At 40.1% G+C, this 15901-nt stretch overlaps 1 protein-coding gene across 11 annotated transcripts in view; it reads left to right on the top strand.

Moving 5' to 3' along the window:
• The window catches only part of LOC133640799 (dynactin subunit 1-like), a 268257-nt gene that overhangs the window by 55183 nt on the left and 197173 nt on the right, over positions 1-15901 (top strand). For 6 of the 11 annotated variants that reach the window (XM_062034461.1, XM_062034459.1, XM_062034460.1 and 3 more), the window contains 6 exons: positions 6870-6890; positions 9959-10138; positions 14805-15002; positions 15076-15280; positions 15347-15425; positions 15499-15658. In XM_062034461.1, the coding sequence (XP_061890445.1) occupies positions 6870-6890; positions 9959-10138; positions 14805-15002; positions 15076-15280; positions 15347-15425; positions 15499-15658 (843 nt within the window). Of the gene's footprint in view, positions 1-2189; positions 2208-6869; positions 6891-9958; positions 10139-14804; positions 15003-15075; positions 15281-15346; positions 15426-15498; positions 15659-15901 lie in introns of all 11 variants that reach the window. The other 5 variants (XM_062034462.1, XM_062034466.1, XM_062034463.1 and 2 more) reach the window with 3 other exon arrangements.

The following is a 15901-nucleotide window of genomic DNA, read 5'->3' on the forward strand; positions in this document are numbered from 1 at the left end:
ATTGTATTTGAGTTTTGTCTCTCTTAGAATTAAAAATGTCGGGCAAAGCGAGACCAGCTTGCTAGTAAATACATAAAATTAAAAAAATAGAGGCAGCTCACTGGTAAGTGCTGCTATTTGAGCTATTTTTAGAACAGGCCAGCGGGCTACTCATCTGGTCCTTACGGGCTACCTGGTGCCCGCGGGCACCGCGTTGGTGACCCCTGCTCTGGATTGATGAAGTAATGTGCTGATCATTCTTACTGGGGAAAAAGACTTCATATGGTTCATGGGGACCACATTTAAATCATTTTGCATCATTCACACAAATTTGTACGTGACTACTGAGGACCATTTATAAAAAAATAAATTAAAAAAAGTTCACACTCAAACTTAGCAGTAAACATGTTTTATGGGCCAAAGCTTAAAAATCACTTAGGCATCTTCAGAGTGGATCTGACTATCATTTAAAAGGGTTTCCCTTTAGGGGACCTGTTTTTTTGTCCCCATACCGTCAGAGGTCCCCTAATGCCTGGTTCACACCAACGGTGCTTGCCGCGCTTTAAAGCGGCGAGCAAAGCGCCGTCATGTTTTCCACACATTTTTTTTAGATTGATCTATTTATTTGATTTCTCTTTTTGTTTTATTATATACAGGATAAAACACATAATGTAATAAAAAAGAGAAATATGAAAAACAAAGAAGTAAAAAAAAATGTGAAAAACTCAGTATACTAAGTTTTCCCCACATTTTTTTAGATTGATCTATTTATTTGATTTCTCTTTTTGTTTTATTATATACAGGATAAAACACAATGTAATAAAAAAGAGGAATATGATAAACAAATAAGTAAAAAAAAAAAGTGAAAAACTCAGTATACTGTTTTCCACACATTTTTTATATTCATTTATTTTTTCAATTTCTCTTTTTTTCCCGTTATATTATGTTTTATATCTTCATTTCTTTTATTTCTTTGTCATCTTAATAAATATCTATCTTTCATTTCTTATGCTAGTTGACAACAATAAAAGGCATTTCTTTTATTTTTTATATTCATTTATTTTTTCAATTTCTCTTTCTTTTTCGTTATATTATGTTGTATATCTTCATTTCTTTTATTTCTTTGTCATCTTAATAAATATCTATCTTTCATTTCTTATGCTAGTTGACAACAATAAAAGGCATTTCTTTGAGTCCAGCTTTGCTGAGCTTTGTCACGCTTTGATACGCTCTCTGCGCTTTATTCCATTCTTGACAGAGCGCAGAATTTTTTTAAACCGTTTAAAAAAATGTTGGCGAACTTGCCGCATGTCCCGCTTCACTACAAGCTTTCCCACCATCCATTAGGACCCTCACGCTTTAATCACGCTTTGTTACGCTTAAATGCTGCTTTAAAGCGCCGTTGGTGTGAACCTAGCATAAAGGTGTATAAATGACACAATATGTTACTGCATAGACTAATTAAGAGTCTTTGTTTGTTTACTTACTACTAAAAGACAAGTTGTCTAGTATGTTCACTATTTTATTTAAGGACTAAATGGCAATAATAAACATATGTTTCATGTAGCCTAACATTTTTTGTTCAAATAAAGCCAAGAATGCCATTTTTTGTGGCCCCCTTTAATTAGAAAAGTATCGAAATGCATTTTGGTACCGGTACCATAATATTGGTATCGACACAACCCAATAATGGGTCAATAAAATGAACAAGCTTAATGACTTGTAGCTGCAGGGATGCTCCGCCGTTGCTAGGAGACGGGAGAAGCTCGCATCCATCCGTGATGTTGCGGCTCATTTTCTCCGCCGGCCCGCCCTTTCACGTTGTCTCTTTGCGTCTCCGTCACTCTCCGCCGGCCAGCGAACTCTCTTCCAGCCCCCCCCCCCCCGCCTCCTCGCTGCGGTCGCCGTGGCGACGAGTGGGCGGACGGCGGGAAGGGGAGAGGGGGGCGCCTGGTGATGTAATGCGGGAGCAGGATATTGGCTGGGAAGGCGGGGGGAGGACGAGGAGGAGGAGGAAGGTCGAGCGAGGCGTCTCCCTCGTCAGATGGATGTTGGCAACCCAGAGGGGAGTAGTGAGGCGCTGGGATTGAAAGGACGAGGAAGGAGAAGGAGCGGCCATTTGCAGCCTTTTGATTGATTGTTTGTCCTTGTCTTCCTGTCTCATCGCCTCTTCCTGTGTCTCCTCGTCTCTCGCCAATATGATGAGGCAGACTCCGGCACCTCGCAAGGTACAGACCACCGTCATGACGCTCACGTGTTTGTTTGGCCACGTCACGCCGGTGTGTCAGCTTTGCTTCCAGGCTTAGGAGGCTGCTATTTCCATACAGCTGTTAGCGCTAATCCAATTAAAGCGCCGGAAGCCGGAGGGCTGGCCGTCGCCGTGCGGAAGACGAGCGGTGGAAAGTTTCATACCATTAGAGCACTTTTTCTGCAGGCCAGCTACTTTTCAATTGAGCAAGTGGAGGGAATCGACCTCATTCATACCCTGCAACAAGTCAGTGTTCAAAAACAAGGGAAAAACAAAACAAAATGAGGGGTATTTTATTTGAACTAAGCAATATTATCTGCCAATAGAACCAGAAAATTTGGCTTGTCAAGACTTTCCAACCTCAATGAACCTTAAAGGCCTACTGAAAGCCACTACTAGCGACCACGCAGTCTGATAGTTTATATATCAATGATGAAATCTTAACATTGCAACACATGCCAATACGGCCGGGTTAACTTATAAAGTGACATTTTAAATTTCCCGCCACACTTCCGGTTGAAAACGTTTCAATATGATGACGTATCATCCGATGAACCGGAAGTATTCGGACCCCATTGAATCCAATACAAAAATCTCTGTTTTCATTTCAAAATTCCACAGTATTGTGGACATCTGTGTTGGTGAATCTTTTGCAATTTGTTTAATGAACAATGAAGACTGCAAAGAAGACAGTTGTAGGTGCGATCGGTGTATTAGCAGCGGACTACAGCAACACAACCAGGAGGACTTTGAGATGGATAGCAGACGCGCTAGCCGCCGACCTCACCTTGACTTCCTCCGTCTCCGGTCCACCGACCGCGTCTATGATCGGGTGAAGTCCTTCGTCGCTCCGTCGATCGCTGGAACGCAGGTGAGCACGGGTGTTGATGAGCAGATAAGGGCTGGCTGGCGTAGGTGGATAGCTAATGTTTTTAGCATAGCTCTGTGAGGTCCGGTTGCTAAGTTAGCTTCAATGGCGTCGTTAGCAACAGCATTGTTAAGCTTAGTTACATGTCCATGGTTTAATAGTATTGTTGATCTTCTGTCTGTCCTTCCAGTCAGGGGTTTATTTCTTTTGTTTCTATCTGCATTTAAGCCCGATGCTATAACGTTAGCTCCGTAGCTAAAGTGCTTCACCGATGTATTGTCGTGGAGATAAAAGTCACTGTGAATGTCCATTTCGCGTTCTGGACTCTCATTTTCAAGAGGATATAGTATCCGAGGTGGTTTAAAATACAAATCCGTGATCCACAATAGAAAAAGGAGAGAGTGTGGAATCCAATGAGCCAGCTTGTACCGAAGTTACGGTCAGAGCGAAAAAAGATGCGTCCTGCACTGCACTCTAGTCCTTCACTCTCACGTTCCTCATCCACAAATCTTTCATCCTCGCTCAAATTAATGGGGTAATCGTCGCTTTCTCGGTCCGAATCGCTCTCGCTGCTGGTGTAAACAATGGGGAAATGTGAGGAGCCTTTCAACCTGCGACGTCACGCTACTTCCGGTACAGGCAAGGCTTTTTTTTATCAGCGACCAAAAGTTGCGAACTTTATCGTTGATGTTCTCTACTAAATCCTTTCAGCAAAAATATGGCAATATCACAAAATGATAAAGTATGACACATAGAATGGATCTGCTATCCCTGTTTAAATAAAAAAAAAAAATTTCAGTAGGCCTTTAAAACTCCGGAGTATAAGTCGCACCGGCCAAAAATGCATAATATAGAAGGAAAAAAACATAAATAAGTCGCACTGGAGTATAAGTCGCATTTTTTGGGGAAATTTATTTGATAAAGGCCAACACCAAGAATAGACATTTGAAAGGCAATTTAAAATAAATAAAGAATAGTCAGTGTTTCCCATAAACTGCCAAGATACCTGTGGGGGTGGGGGCGTGGCTATGGGCGTGGTCACCATGACATCATCGAGTAATTAGCATAATTTACTACAATGATATGATTTTCTCTAAAAAGGCTCAAAAAATGTATACTTACTAATTAATAACAGTTTTGTTTTAGACGTCCATCCATTTTACAATATAATTACGACACTTTATGTACATATTTATATACAGATTTGAACAATAAGTTATTCACTGAAATATATTTATTAATTGTGGTTCTTACAAAAAATATATCTTATAAAATATAAAAGCTAAAATGTCTCAAAAAGCTCTGCCCCTTTAATTAGTGCATACTAAATAATTTAACTTTAACCTACTACTACAACCATATTATTTACCAGCAACATAAAGTGAAACAGAGGCAGAGGTGTCCTGCCACAGTCAGTAACAAATAAACAGAAAACAGTAGTGGTCAAATACAAATAAGGCAACAAGAGAAGTATCCTACACTTCTCTTTTGTAAAGTAAATCTGAACAGCCTATATGGGCATCTACATCAACTATATGATTTGCCTGAGAAGCTGGACAGGACAAAAAAAATAAATACATTTTAAAAAAAAATTCTATTTGTGGCGGACGTAATTCTTTCGTGGCGGGCCGCCACAAATAAATGAATGTGTGGGAAACACTGATAGTGAACAACAGGCTGAATAAGTGTACGTTACATGAGGCATAAATAACCAACTGCTATGTTAACGTAACATATTATGGTAAGAGTCATTCAAATAACTATAACATATAGAACATGCTATACGTTTACCAAACAATCTGTCACTCCTAATCGCTAAATCCCATGTTCATCATTTCACACATAAGTCGCACCCCCGGCCAAACTATGAAAAAAAACTGAGACTTATAGTCCGAAAAATACAGTAAGCAAAATTATCTGCCAATAGAACAAGAAAATTTGGCTTGTCAAGACTTTCCAAAACAAGTAAAATTAGCTCACCTCAATGAACCCAAAAATAGCTTAAAATAAGTATATTCTCACTAATAACAAGTGCACTTTTCTTGGTAGAAAAAAAAGAGACCTTTTTGCTCAATATGTTGAAAAATATTCTTAAATGAAGTAAATGCTAGTGCCATTATCTTGACATAATGATATGCGCTCGGCATTACATTTCTTCAAACCAGCAAACTTATACTAAAAACTAATTTATTGTTGTTAATGGAAAGACAACAAGGCGAGCGCTTGTTACTCTCGGGGTCTCCTAGCCACTCAGGCAAATCATATGGTCTAAAAATGCATTTTTCCATTGATAACATGACATCATCGCATCAAGTGCGTGCTCTTTCACTCAATTAGTGCGCATATATACAGCCCGGCCCCCGGCCAAATTGTAATTTTGAAGAATTTATCTGAATGTGCATGAACTATTTCTGTTCAAAATTGTTAGAAATGTCAAATTTTTTTCATGCTTGAAATAAGGAATTATTACTTTAAAAAGTACCGTATTTTTCGGACTATAAGTCGCCGTTTTTTTTCATAGTTTGGCCGGGGGAGCGACTTATGTGTGAAATTATGAACACATTAGCTTAAAATATGAAATAATATTATTGATCTCATTCACGTAAGAGACTAGACGTATAAGATTTCATGGGATTTAGCGATTAGGAGTGACAGATTGTTTGGTAAACGTATAGCATGTTCTATATGTTATAGTTATTTGAATGACTCTTACCATAATATGTTACGTTAACATACCAGTTGGTTATTTATGCCTATGTTTTCAGCACAAACCCGTTCAAGATTAGACAAACAAACAATGTACAGGGTTACAGAACAGGAACGCTGATGGGTCGCCACCGGGCGCCCCGTAAAAAGGTGGGAAAAAGGTAAAACGAGGGACAAGACGATGAGTAAAAAAATACAATCTAGACTGAGCTCCTAAGGGGGCCTAGTCTGGAGTGGGGAAAAAAAACCTCCATGCCATGCACACATAAACATGTTACATTTAATCACAACAACTCGCAACAGGGGGGGGAGTTGGGGCCCTGGAGGTCGACTGCTGCTATGAAGCGCTGCCAGCCGTCCAGCACCCCGAAGTGTAGACAAGACAAAACAAAGAGAGCAAGCAGGGAGAAAAAGCAGATGCAAAACCGAGGAAAGAAGGAATATCAGTGTTTAACTAAACTCCTGGAGCGTCTGTTCCTAAATGCTGTTAACTAGCTGCACACGCTGGAAAAGAGTAGCGAGGGCAGAACAATGAATGTATTGACAATGCAGTGTGAAAGCCGATGTGTTTACTTTGCAATCTCAAAGAAATATAATCTGCGGAGGCACTTCCTGACGTAACATCCACATTTCCATGAGCCTTTGGACTCTTGGAACTGCGGCCCTCTTCACCACGCGGTTGACTTGCCCTGGTGTCGTGGATGCAGCTGAGCTGGCGTGTCTCTGGTTCTGTTCCGTTCTGGACCCGGTCCCATTGGACACAATGCAGTCATTCAGGTCACGGCCGCGGTGCCAGTCGCTTGGAACGGCCCGACCCACGTGGTCCAGCAGAGGGCCTGGCTGGCATCTGCCATGTATCGGTGCTAAGTCACGCTAGCAGAGGACATAAACACGCGTTGGTGTTTCACCATTTCAGAACGCTTGCTTTGGTGTTCTCACAAAAGCAGGATGAAACTTCTAGAACTTTCTGTCAGTGCCTTCAATTACTAACCCTGCCTGTTTGTTTCCTTCCTCCCCCCCCGACTCTCCTCCTTAACCTCATCCTGCACTCTGACCTCTCCTCTGCAGACCACGGCCAGGCGGCCCAAGGTGAGCCCTCTTCAGACTTTGCAGGGCTTCCATTTCTACTAGTTTGCATGGTTGTGTGTTGAAAACTCACAGGGTTCTAACATCTCTGAACATGTTCTACCCACGTTTTTGTGTAGGACTTATAGTTATAAACATGAAACTATTGTAATTCTCTCTTTACTCTTTTCAACAAGTCAACACTAACTAGAGTCCAGTCCATAGTGGATCTAGCATAATAGGGAGAGTCCAGTCCATAGTGGATCTAGCATAATAGGGAGAGTCCAGTCCATAGTGGATCTAGCATAATAGGGAGAGTCCAGTCCATAGTGGATCTAGCATAATAGTGTGAGAGTCCAGTCCATAGTGGATCTAGCATAATAGGGAGAGTCCAGTCCATAGTGGATCTAGCATAATAGTGTGAGAGTCCAGTCCATAGTGGATCTAGCATAATAGGGAGAGTCCAGTCCATAGTAGATCTAGCATAATAGTGTGAGAGTCCAGTCCATAGTGGATCTAACATAATAGTGTGAGAGTCCAGTTCATAGTGGATCTAACATAATAGTGTGAGAGTCCAGTCCATAGTGGATCTAACATAATAGTGTGAGAGTCCAGTCCATAGTGGATCTAACATAATAGTGTGAGAGTCCAGTCCATAGTGGATCTAACATAACAGTGTGAGAGTCCAGTCCATAGTGGATCTAACATAATAGTGTGAGAGTCCAGTCCATAGTGGATCTAACATAATAGTGTGAGAGTCCAGTTCATAGTGGATCTAACATAATAGTGTGAGAGTCCAGTCCATAGTGGATCTAACATAATAGTGTGAGAGTCCAGTCCATAGTGGATCTAACATAATATTGAGAGTCCAGTCCATAGTGGATCTAACATAATAGTGTGAGAGTCCAGTTCATAGTGGATCTAACATAATAGTGAGAGTCCAGTCCATAGTGGAGCTAACATAATAGTGAGAGAGTCCAGTCCATAGTGGATCTAGCATAATAGTGTGAGAGTCCAGTCCATAGTGGATCTAACATAATAGTGTGAGAGTCCAGTCCATAGTGGATCTAACATAATAGTGTGAGAGTCCAGTCCATAGTGGATCTAACATAATAGTGAGAGTCCAGTCCATAGTGGATCTAACATAATAGTGAGAGAGTCCAGTCCATAGTGTATCTAACATAATAGTGAGAGAGTCCAGTCCATAGTGGATCTAACATAATAGTGTAAGAGTCCAGTTCATAGTGGATCTAACATAATAGTGTGAGAGTCCAGTCCATAGTGGATCTAACATAATAGTGTGAGAGTCCAGTCCATAGTGGATCTAACATAATAGTGTGAGAGTCCAGTTCATAGTGGATCTAACATAATAGTGTGAGAGTCCAGTCCATAGTGGATCTAACATAATAGTGTGAGAGTCCAGTCCATAGTGGATCTAACATAATAGTGTGAGAGTCCAGTCCATAGTGGATCTAACATAATAGTGAGAGTCCAGTCCATAGTGGATCTAACATAATAGTGTAAGAGTCCAGTTCATAGTGGATCTAACATAATAGTGTGAGAGTCCAGTCCATAGTGGATCTAACATAATAGTGTGAGAGTCCAGTCCATAGTGGATCTAACATAATAGTGTGAGAGTCCAGTTCATAGTGGATCTAACATAATAGTGTGAGAGTCCAGTCCATAGTGGATCTAACATAATAGTGTGAGAGTCCAGTCCATAGTGGATCTAACATAATAGTGTGAGAGTCCAGTCCATAGTGGATCTAACATAATAGTGAGAGTCCAGTCCATAGTGGATCTAACATAATAGTGTAAGAGTCCAGTTCATAGTGGATCTAACATAATAGTGTGAGAGTCCAGTCCATAGTGGATCTAACATAATTGTGTGAGAGTCCAGTCCATAGTGGATCTAACATAATAGTGTGAGAGTCCAGTTCATAGTGGATCTAACATAATAGTGTGAGAGTCCAGTCCATAGTGGATCTAACATAATAGTGAGAGTCCAGTCCATAGTGGATCTAACATAATACTGTGAGAGTCCAGTCCATAGTGGATCTAACATAATAGTGTGAGAGTCCAGTCCATAGTGGATCTAACATAATAGTGTGAGAGTCCAGTCCATAGTGGATCTAACATAATAGTGTGAGAGTCCAGTTCATAGTGGATCTAACATAATAGTGTGAGAGTCCAGTCCATAGTGGATCTAACATAATAGTGTGAGAGTCCAGTCCATAGTGGATCTAACATAATAGTGTGAGAGTCCAGTCCATAGTGGATCTAACATAATAGTGAGAGTCCAGTCCATAGTGGATCTAACATAATAGTGTACGAGTCCAGTTCATAGTGGATCTAACATAATAGTGTGAGAGTCCAGTCCATAGTGGATCTAACATAATTGTGTGAGAGTCCAGTCCATAGTGGATCTAACATAATAGTGTGAGAGTCCAGTTCATAGTGGATCTAACATAATAGTGTGAGAGTCCAGTCCATAGTGGATCTAACATAATAGTGAGAGTCCAGTCCATAGTGGATCTAACATAATATTGTGAGAGTACAGTCCATAGTGGATCTAACATAATAGTGTGAGAGTCCAGTCCATAGTGGATCTAACATAATAGTGTGAGAGTCCAGTCCATAGTGGATCTAACATAATAGTGTGAGAGTCCAGTCCATAGTGGATCTAACATAATAGTGTGAGAGTCCAGTCCATAGTGGATCTAACATAATAGTGTGAGAGTCCAGTCCATAGTGGATCTAACATAATAGTGTGAGAGTCCAGTCCATAGTGGATCTAACATAATAGTGTGAGAGTCCAGTCCATAGTGGATCTAACATAATAGTGTGAGAGTCCAGTCCATAGTGGATCTAACATAATAGTGAGAGTCCAGTCCATAGTGGATCTAACATAATAGTGAGAGTCCAGTCCATAGTGGATCTAACATAATAGTGTGAGAGTCTGATGCACAGATCCCCATAAGGGACAAGCAGTAGAAAATGGATGGATGGAAGTTTGGACACCCCTGGAATAAAGGACTCACTACTTCTTCTATTTCCTCACCATTGACCACGTTTGCTATTTTGCTCTCCAGCAGACGAGTCGCCCCCCTGGCTCCGCAGGCAAGGGCCAGGCGTCCAGTTCCGCCTCGGCTTCGGCCGGCGAGATGAGCAGCAGCGAGCCCAGCACGCCGGCCCAGACCCCTCTAGCCGCCCCGGTCATCCCCACCCTCCACTCTCCTGGAAACCCTCCTCCGCCTCCCGTCCCCAGCAAGGTGAGGATCAGACTTGAAATGACGCTGAGTCAGCCTTTTGGTCTTGTTGCAGGCGATGATGATGATGATGATGATGGATCATCACGTTCCAAAGTCTGGCCCCCATAAATACATTTTCGGAGCGAGCCAAAGCTGTCAGTTTGCGTTTGTCGTCATACAAATCCTGTCACACTTGTGCCGGAGGTCTTTTCTGGTATTTAATGCGAGATGACAAGCACGGAGTGTTCCGTTCCGGTCGCCGTCTGGGTGGAAGAAGTGGAAATGACAGATCAAATCAATAATAATAATAATATATTTTATGTGTAAAAGGCACTTTACATTGAGTAAACAACCTCAAAGTGCTACAGTTTAAAAATAAATAAAAAGATGATAAAAAAAAAAAAAACTAGAACAGTCAAATAGCTAGAACTAGTATGCATATATCTAAAAAAATATATTTTTTAATAAAAATAAGGGTTTTTAAGCCTTTTTTAAAAGCATCCACAGTCTGTGGTGCCCTCAGGTGGTCAGGGAGAGCGTTCCACAGACTGCGAGCGGCAATGTCAACAAAGTTTTTATGACTTGTGTACGTTCTCTAATTGAACCTCGATGTCTGCGAAGTCTAACCGGCTGAATAGTTCGGACTTCAGTAAAATAATCACTATCAAAGTCCGTCAAACACACGCGCAGAGTTCATCCTCTCACGCTGCGAGAACCGATCTTTCAAAAGGTTTGCCGGCGTCGTTTTTCCCGAAATGTTCATCGCGCAACATCAGCTCGGACGGTGTCGGGTTCACACGCTGATGACATCTATTAAACAAGACAAGAAGCAAGGAATTAAATTTGGCTCAATCGAGGAGAAACGTCTGGGCTGTGCTCTTGCACGGTCTCCACCACGCTCTGGCGAGAGATTGTACGCCTCCCCTTTTATTTGGACTTTCCCTGATTACATGGCGACAGCTGTTTCTAAGGGAGGGGGGTCGTAAACAGCCATCGCCTTTGGTTACAAAACAGTTCAAAGAAAAGGTCGGTTCAAAGAAAAGGTCGTAAAAGAGCTCAAAGAAAAGGTGCCTGGAGGGGAGTCAGGCCCTGCTTCCTCTACGCTTTGTAGTTCTCGGGTCAAGACAAATTCTTTCTGTGGATTACAATACATCAAAGAAACAGGGATGTCATGGCAACACAAAGTTTTGTGATAACTTGGATATAATTATTCTGACAGATCAGCTGTGACCTCACGAGGACAAGCAGTATAGAAAAGGGACAACTCGAGGCACCTGACTTCTGCAGTTCATTTTTGTTTTAATTACAATGATATTTAAAGTCAGCTGGAGCCTAATTGATATTTTGCCCTCAGAAGGATGTCGCCATGGTGACGCGGGTGTGACACCTGGAGGTGTTGTTTTGACAAACGTGTGACTGCTAACAGCGATGTTTATTTCAGGATCTAGGATGGTGTTATACACCACGTGTGTGTGTGTGTGTGTGTGTGTGTGTGTGTGTTCTTGTATTTCTTCCCCTTGAGACATGAAGAAGGAAAAGTATCTTCCATATGAGAAGGTGTGAACAAGTGATGACAAAACTTTTGCAAAAATGAATTAAAAATAAATAAATATGTATACAGAGACATACTGTAAGTCAGGGGTCACCAACCTTTTTGAAACCAAGAGCTACTTCTTGGGTACTGATTAATGCGAAGGGCTACCAGTTTGATACACACTTAAATAAATTGCCAGAAATAGCCAATTTGCTCAATTTACCTTTAACTCTATGTTATTATTAATAATTAATGATATTTACACTTAATTGAACGGTTTAAAAGAGGAGAAAACACGAAAAAAAAATGACAATTAAATTTTGAAACATAGTTTATCTTCAATTTCGACTCTTTAAAATTCAAAATTCAACCGAAAAAAAGAAGAGAAAAACTAGCTAATTCGAATGTTTTTGAAAAAATTAAAAAAAGAATTTATGGAACATCATTAGTAATTTTTCCTGATTAAGATTAATTTTAGAATTTTGATGACATGTTTTAAATAGGTTAAAATCCAATCTGCACTTTGTTAAAATGTATAACAAATTGGACCAAGCTATATTTCTAACAAAGACAAATCATTATTTCTTCTAGATTTTCCAGAACAAAAATTTTCAAATAAATTCAAAAGACTTTGAAATAAGAATTAAATTTGATTCTACAGATTTTGTAGATTTGCCAGAATAATTTTTTTGAATTTTAATCATAATAAGTTTAGAGAAATATTTCACAAATATTCTTCGTCGAAAAAACAGAAGCTAAAATGAAGAATTAAATTAAAATGTATTTATTATTCTTTACAATAAAAAAAAAAATACTTGAACATTGATTTAAATTGTCAGGAAAGAAGAGGAAGGAATTTAAAAGGTAAAAAGGTATATGTGTTTAAAAATCCTAAAATAATTTTTAAGGTTGTATTTTTCCTCTAAAATTGTCTTTCTGAAAGTTATAAGAAGCAAAGTAAAAAAAATCATGAATTTATTTAAACAAGTGAAGACCAAGTCTTTAAATATTTTCTTTGATTTTCAAATTCTATTTGAGTTTTGTCTCTCTTAGAATTAAAAATGTCGAGCAAAGCGAGACCAGCTTGCTAGTAAATAAATACAATTTAAAAAAATAGAGGCAGCTCACTGGTAAGTGTTGCTATTTGAGCTATTTTTAGAACAGGCCAGCAGGCTACTCATCTGGTCCTTACGGGCTACCTGGTGCCTGCGGGCACCGCGTTGGTGACCCCTGCTGTAAATTAATAATGGAGATTAAAAACCAATTACAAAAAAAATTTAAAAATTAACTAAAAGCTTACTTTTTTTATATTTGCATAGTATGTATATATTATTAATGTTGTAAATACAAATGTTTACATATCTAGAAAGGCTGGTCCTTAAAGAGGGAGGCTTTTTTCTCAGGTCTCAAGAAGGTACGAAATACAAGAATGTGTGTGTGCGTGTGTGTGTGTGTGTGTGTGTGTGTTGTTGTATTTCAAAAATGTATTAAAAATAAAATAAATATGTACATAGAATGACAATTAAAAAGCAGTTACAAACAAAACATAAAAAAATAATTTGAAAAAAACACTAAAAGCTTACCTTTTTTATATTTGCATAGTATGTATATATTATTAATGTTGTAAATACAAATCTTTACATATCTAGAAAGGCTGGTCCTTAAAGAGGGAGGCATTTTTCTCAGGTCCCTAGAAGGTAACAAATACATGAATGTGTGTGTGTGTGTGTGTGTTCTTGTATTTCAAAAATTTATTAAAAATAAAATAAATATTTTTATACAATAATGACAATTAAAAACCAGTTACAAACAAAACATAAAAAATTAAAAAAAACACTAAAAGCTTACCTTTTTTTATATTTGCATAGTATGTACCGTAATTTCCGGACTATAAGCCGCACCTGACTATAAGCCGCACCAGCTAAATTTAGGGGAAAATACAGATTGCTCCATATATAAGCCGCACCCGACTATAAGCCGCAGGGTTTTGATGTGTAATTACCGTAGTATATAAGGGTTCCTGCTACCACGGAGGGGATTGTCGGGACAGAGATGACTGTTTGGGAACGCAAAGCGTCCCATTTATTAACAATAAATCTTTCAATCATTCAATCAAACTTTCACATCTTTGACATGGCGAACAGCATTCATGCAGAGTACAAATAATACAACGGTGCAAAGTAATACAAAGTGCTCGCGTGTACGTTATCAAAATAACCAGCCTACCGGTATATGAAAAGTCAGTCTTTAATCATTGTGTCATCGTCTTCCTCCTGCGTACTAAAACCACCGAAATCCTCTTCGTCGGTGTCGGAGAAGAACAGGCCGTAAATAAGCCGCACCCTTGTATAAGCCGCAGGGACCAGAACGAGGGGAAAAAGTAGCGGCTTATAGTCCGGAAATTACGGTATATATTATTAATGTTGTAAATACACTTCTTTATATATCTAGAAAGGCTGGTCCTAAAGAGGTAGGCTTTTTTCTCAGGTCTCAAGAAGGTAAGAAATACATGAATGTGTGTGTGTGTTTGTGTGTGTGTGTGTGTTCTTGTATTTCAAAAATATATTAAAAATAAAATAAATATGTATATAGAATGACAATTAAAAACCAGTTACAAACAAAACAAAAAATTAAAAAAAAACACTAAAATCTTACCTTTTTTATATTTGCATAGTATGTATATATTATTAATGTTGTAAATACACTTCTTTATATATCTAGAAAGGCTGGTCCTAAAGAGGGAGGCATGTTTCTCAGGTCTCAAGAAGGTCAGAAATACAAGAATGTGTGTGTGTGTGTGTGTGTGTGTTCTTGTATTTCAAAAATGTATTAAAAATAAAATAAATATGTATATAGAATGACAATTAAAAACCAGTTACAAACAAAACATAAAAAAATAATTTGAAAAAAACACTAAAAGCTTACCTTTTTTATATTTGCATAGTATGTATATATTATTAATGTTGTAAATACAAATCTTTACATATCTAGAAAGGCTGGTCCTAAAGAGGGAGGCTTTTTTCTCAGGTCTCTAGAAGGTACAAAATACATGAATGTGTGTGTGTGTGTGAAATGAATGACGTCATGAAGCCGCAGCTGAGCATGCATTGAAAAGGTGTTGGAAAAGACATGACAGTCTTGTTCCTGCCTCAGGAGGAGGAAGCTCTGCGCGCTGAGGTGAAGGACCTGGAGGAGAAGCTGGACACCCTGAAGATGAAGCGCACGGAGGACAAGGCCAAGCTGAAGGAGCTGGAGAAGCACAAGATCCAGCTGGAGCAGCTGCAGGAGTGGAGGAGCAAGATGCAGGAGCAGCAGGCCGAGCTCCAGAAGCAGCTGAAGGAGGCCAAAAGGGTAAAAAGGGTGGTGGTGACGGTCCATGTGGTGGAGGTGCAGGTGCACAGGTGTGTGCTGTGTGGCTTGGCAGGAGGCCAGAGAAGCCCTGGAGGCCAAGGAGCACTACATGGAGGAGATGTCCGACACGGCCGACGCCATCGAGATGGCAACGCTGGACAAGGAGATGGCCGAGGAGCGGGCCGAGTCTCTGCAGTTGGAAGTGGACTCCATGAAGGAGAAGGTGGAGGAGCTGACCATGGACCTGGAGATCCTCAAGCACGAGATTGAAGAGAAAGGCATGGCTGACAAACACAAATGTACATTGTAGCTGCAGCAGTCAATGTGTGTGATGGTTCCCTCAGGTTCTGACGGCGCGGCGTCCAGTTACCACGTCAGGCAGCTGGAGGAGCAGAACGGCAGACTGAAGGAAGCCCTGGTCAGGTGAGCCACCACACCTGGCCGCACACCCTGGGCATCGGGCACGGACGGGAAAAGGAGCGGCTGTTTGTTTTAGGATGCGAGACCTGTCGGCGTCGGAGAAGCAGGAGCACGTGAAGCTGCAGAAGCAGACGGAGAAGAAGAACACGGAGCTGGATGCTTTGAGGGCCCAGAAGGAGAAACTCCAGGAAGAAATGTCGCTGTCAGAAAAGATGGTTGACGAGCTGAAAGAGCAGGTAGGACTCATAGAGTGTTCTAGACCAGTGGTCCCCAACCTTTTTGTCGCTGCGGACCGGTCAACGCTTGAAAATTTGTCCCACGGACCAGTGGGGGGGGGGGTGTATTTAAAAAAAAAAAAAAATTTTTTTTTTTTTTTTAAATTTTTTTTTTTACATAAATTAATACATTCATGTGTGCTTACGGACTGTATCCCTGCAGACTGTATTGATCTATATTGATATATAATGTATATATTGTGT

The sequence above is a fragment of the Entelurus aequoreus genome, linkage group LG23, assembly GCF_033978785.1.
Source record: "Entelurus aequoreus isolate RoL-2023_Sb linkage group LG23, RoL_Eaeq_v1.1, whole genome shotgun sequence".
NCBI lineage: Eukaryota > Metazoa > Chordata > Actinopteri > Syngnathiformes > Syngnathidae > Entelurus > Entelurus aequoreus.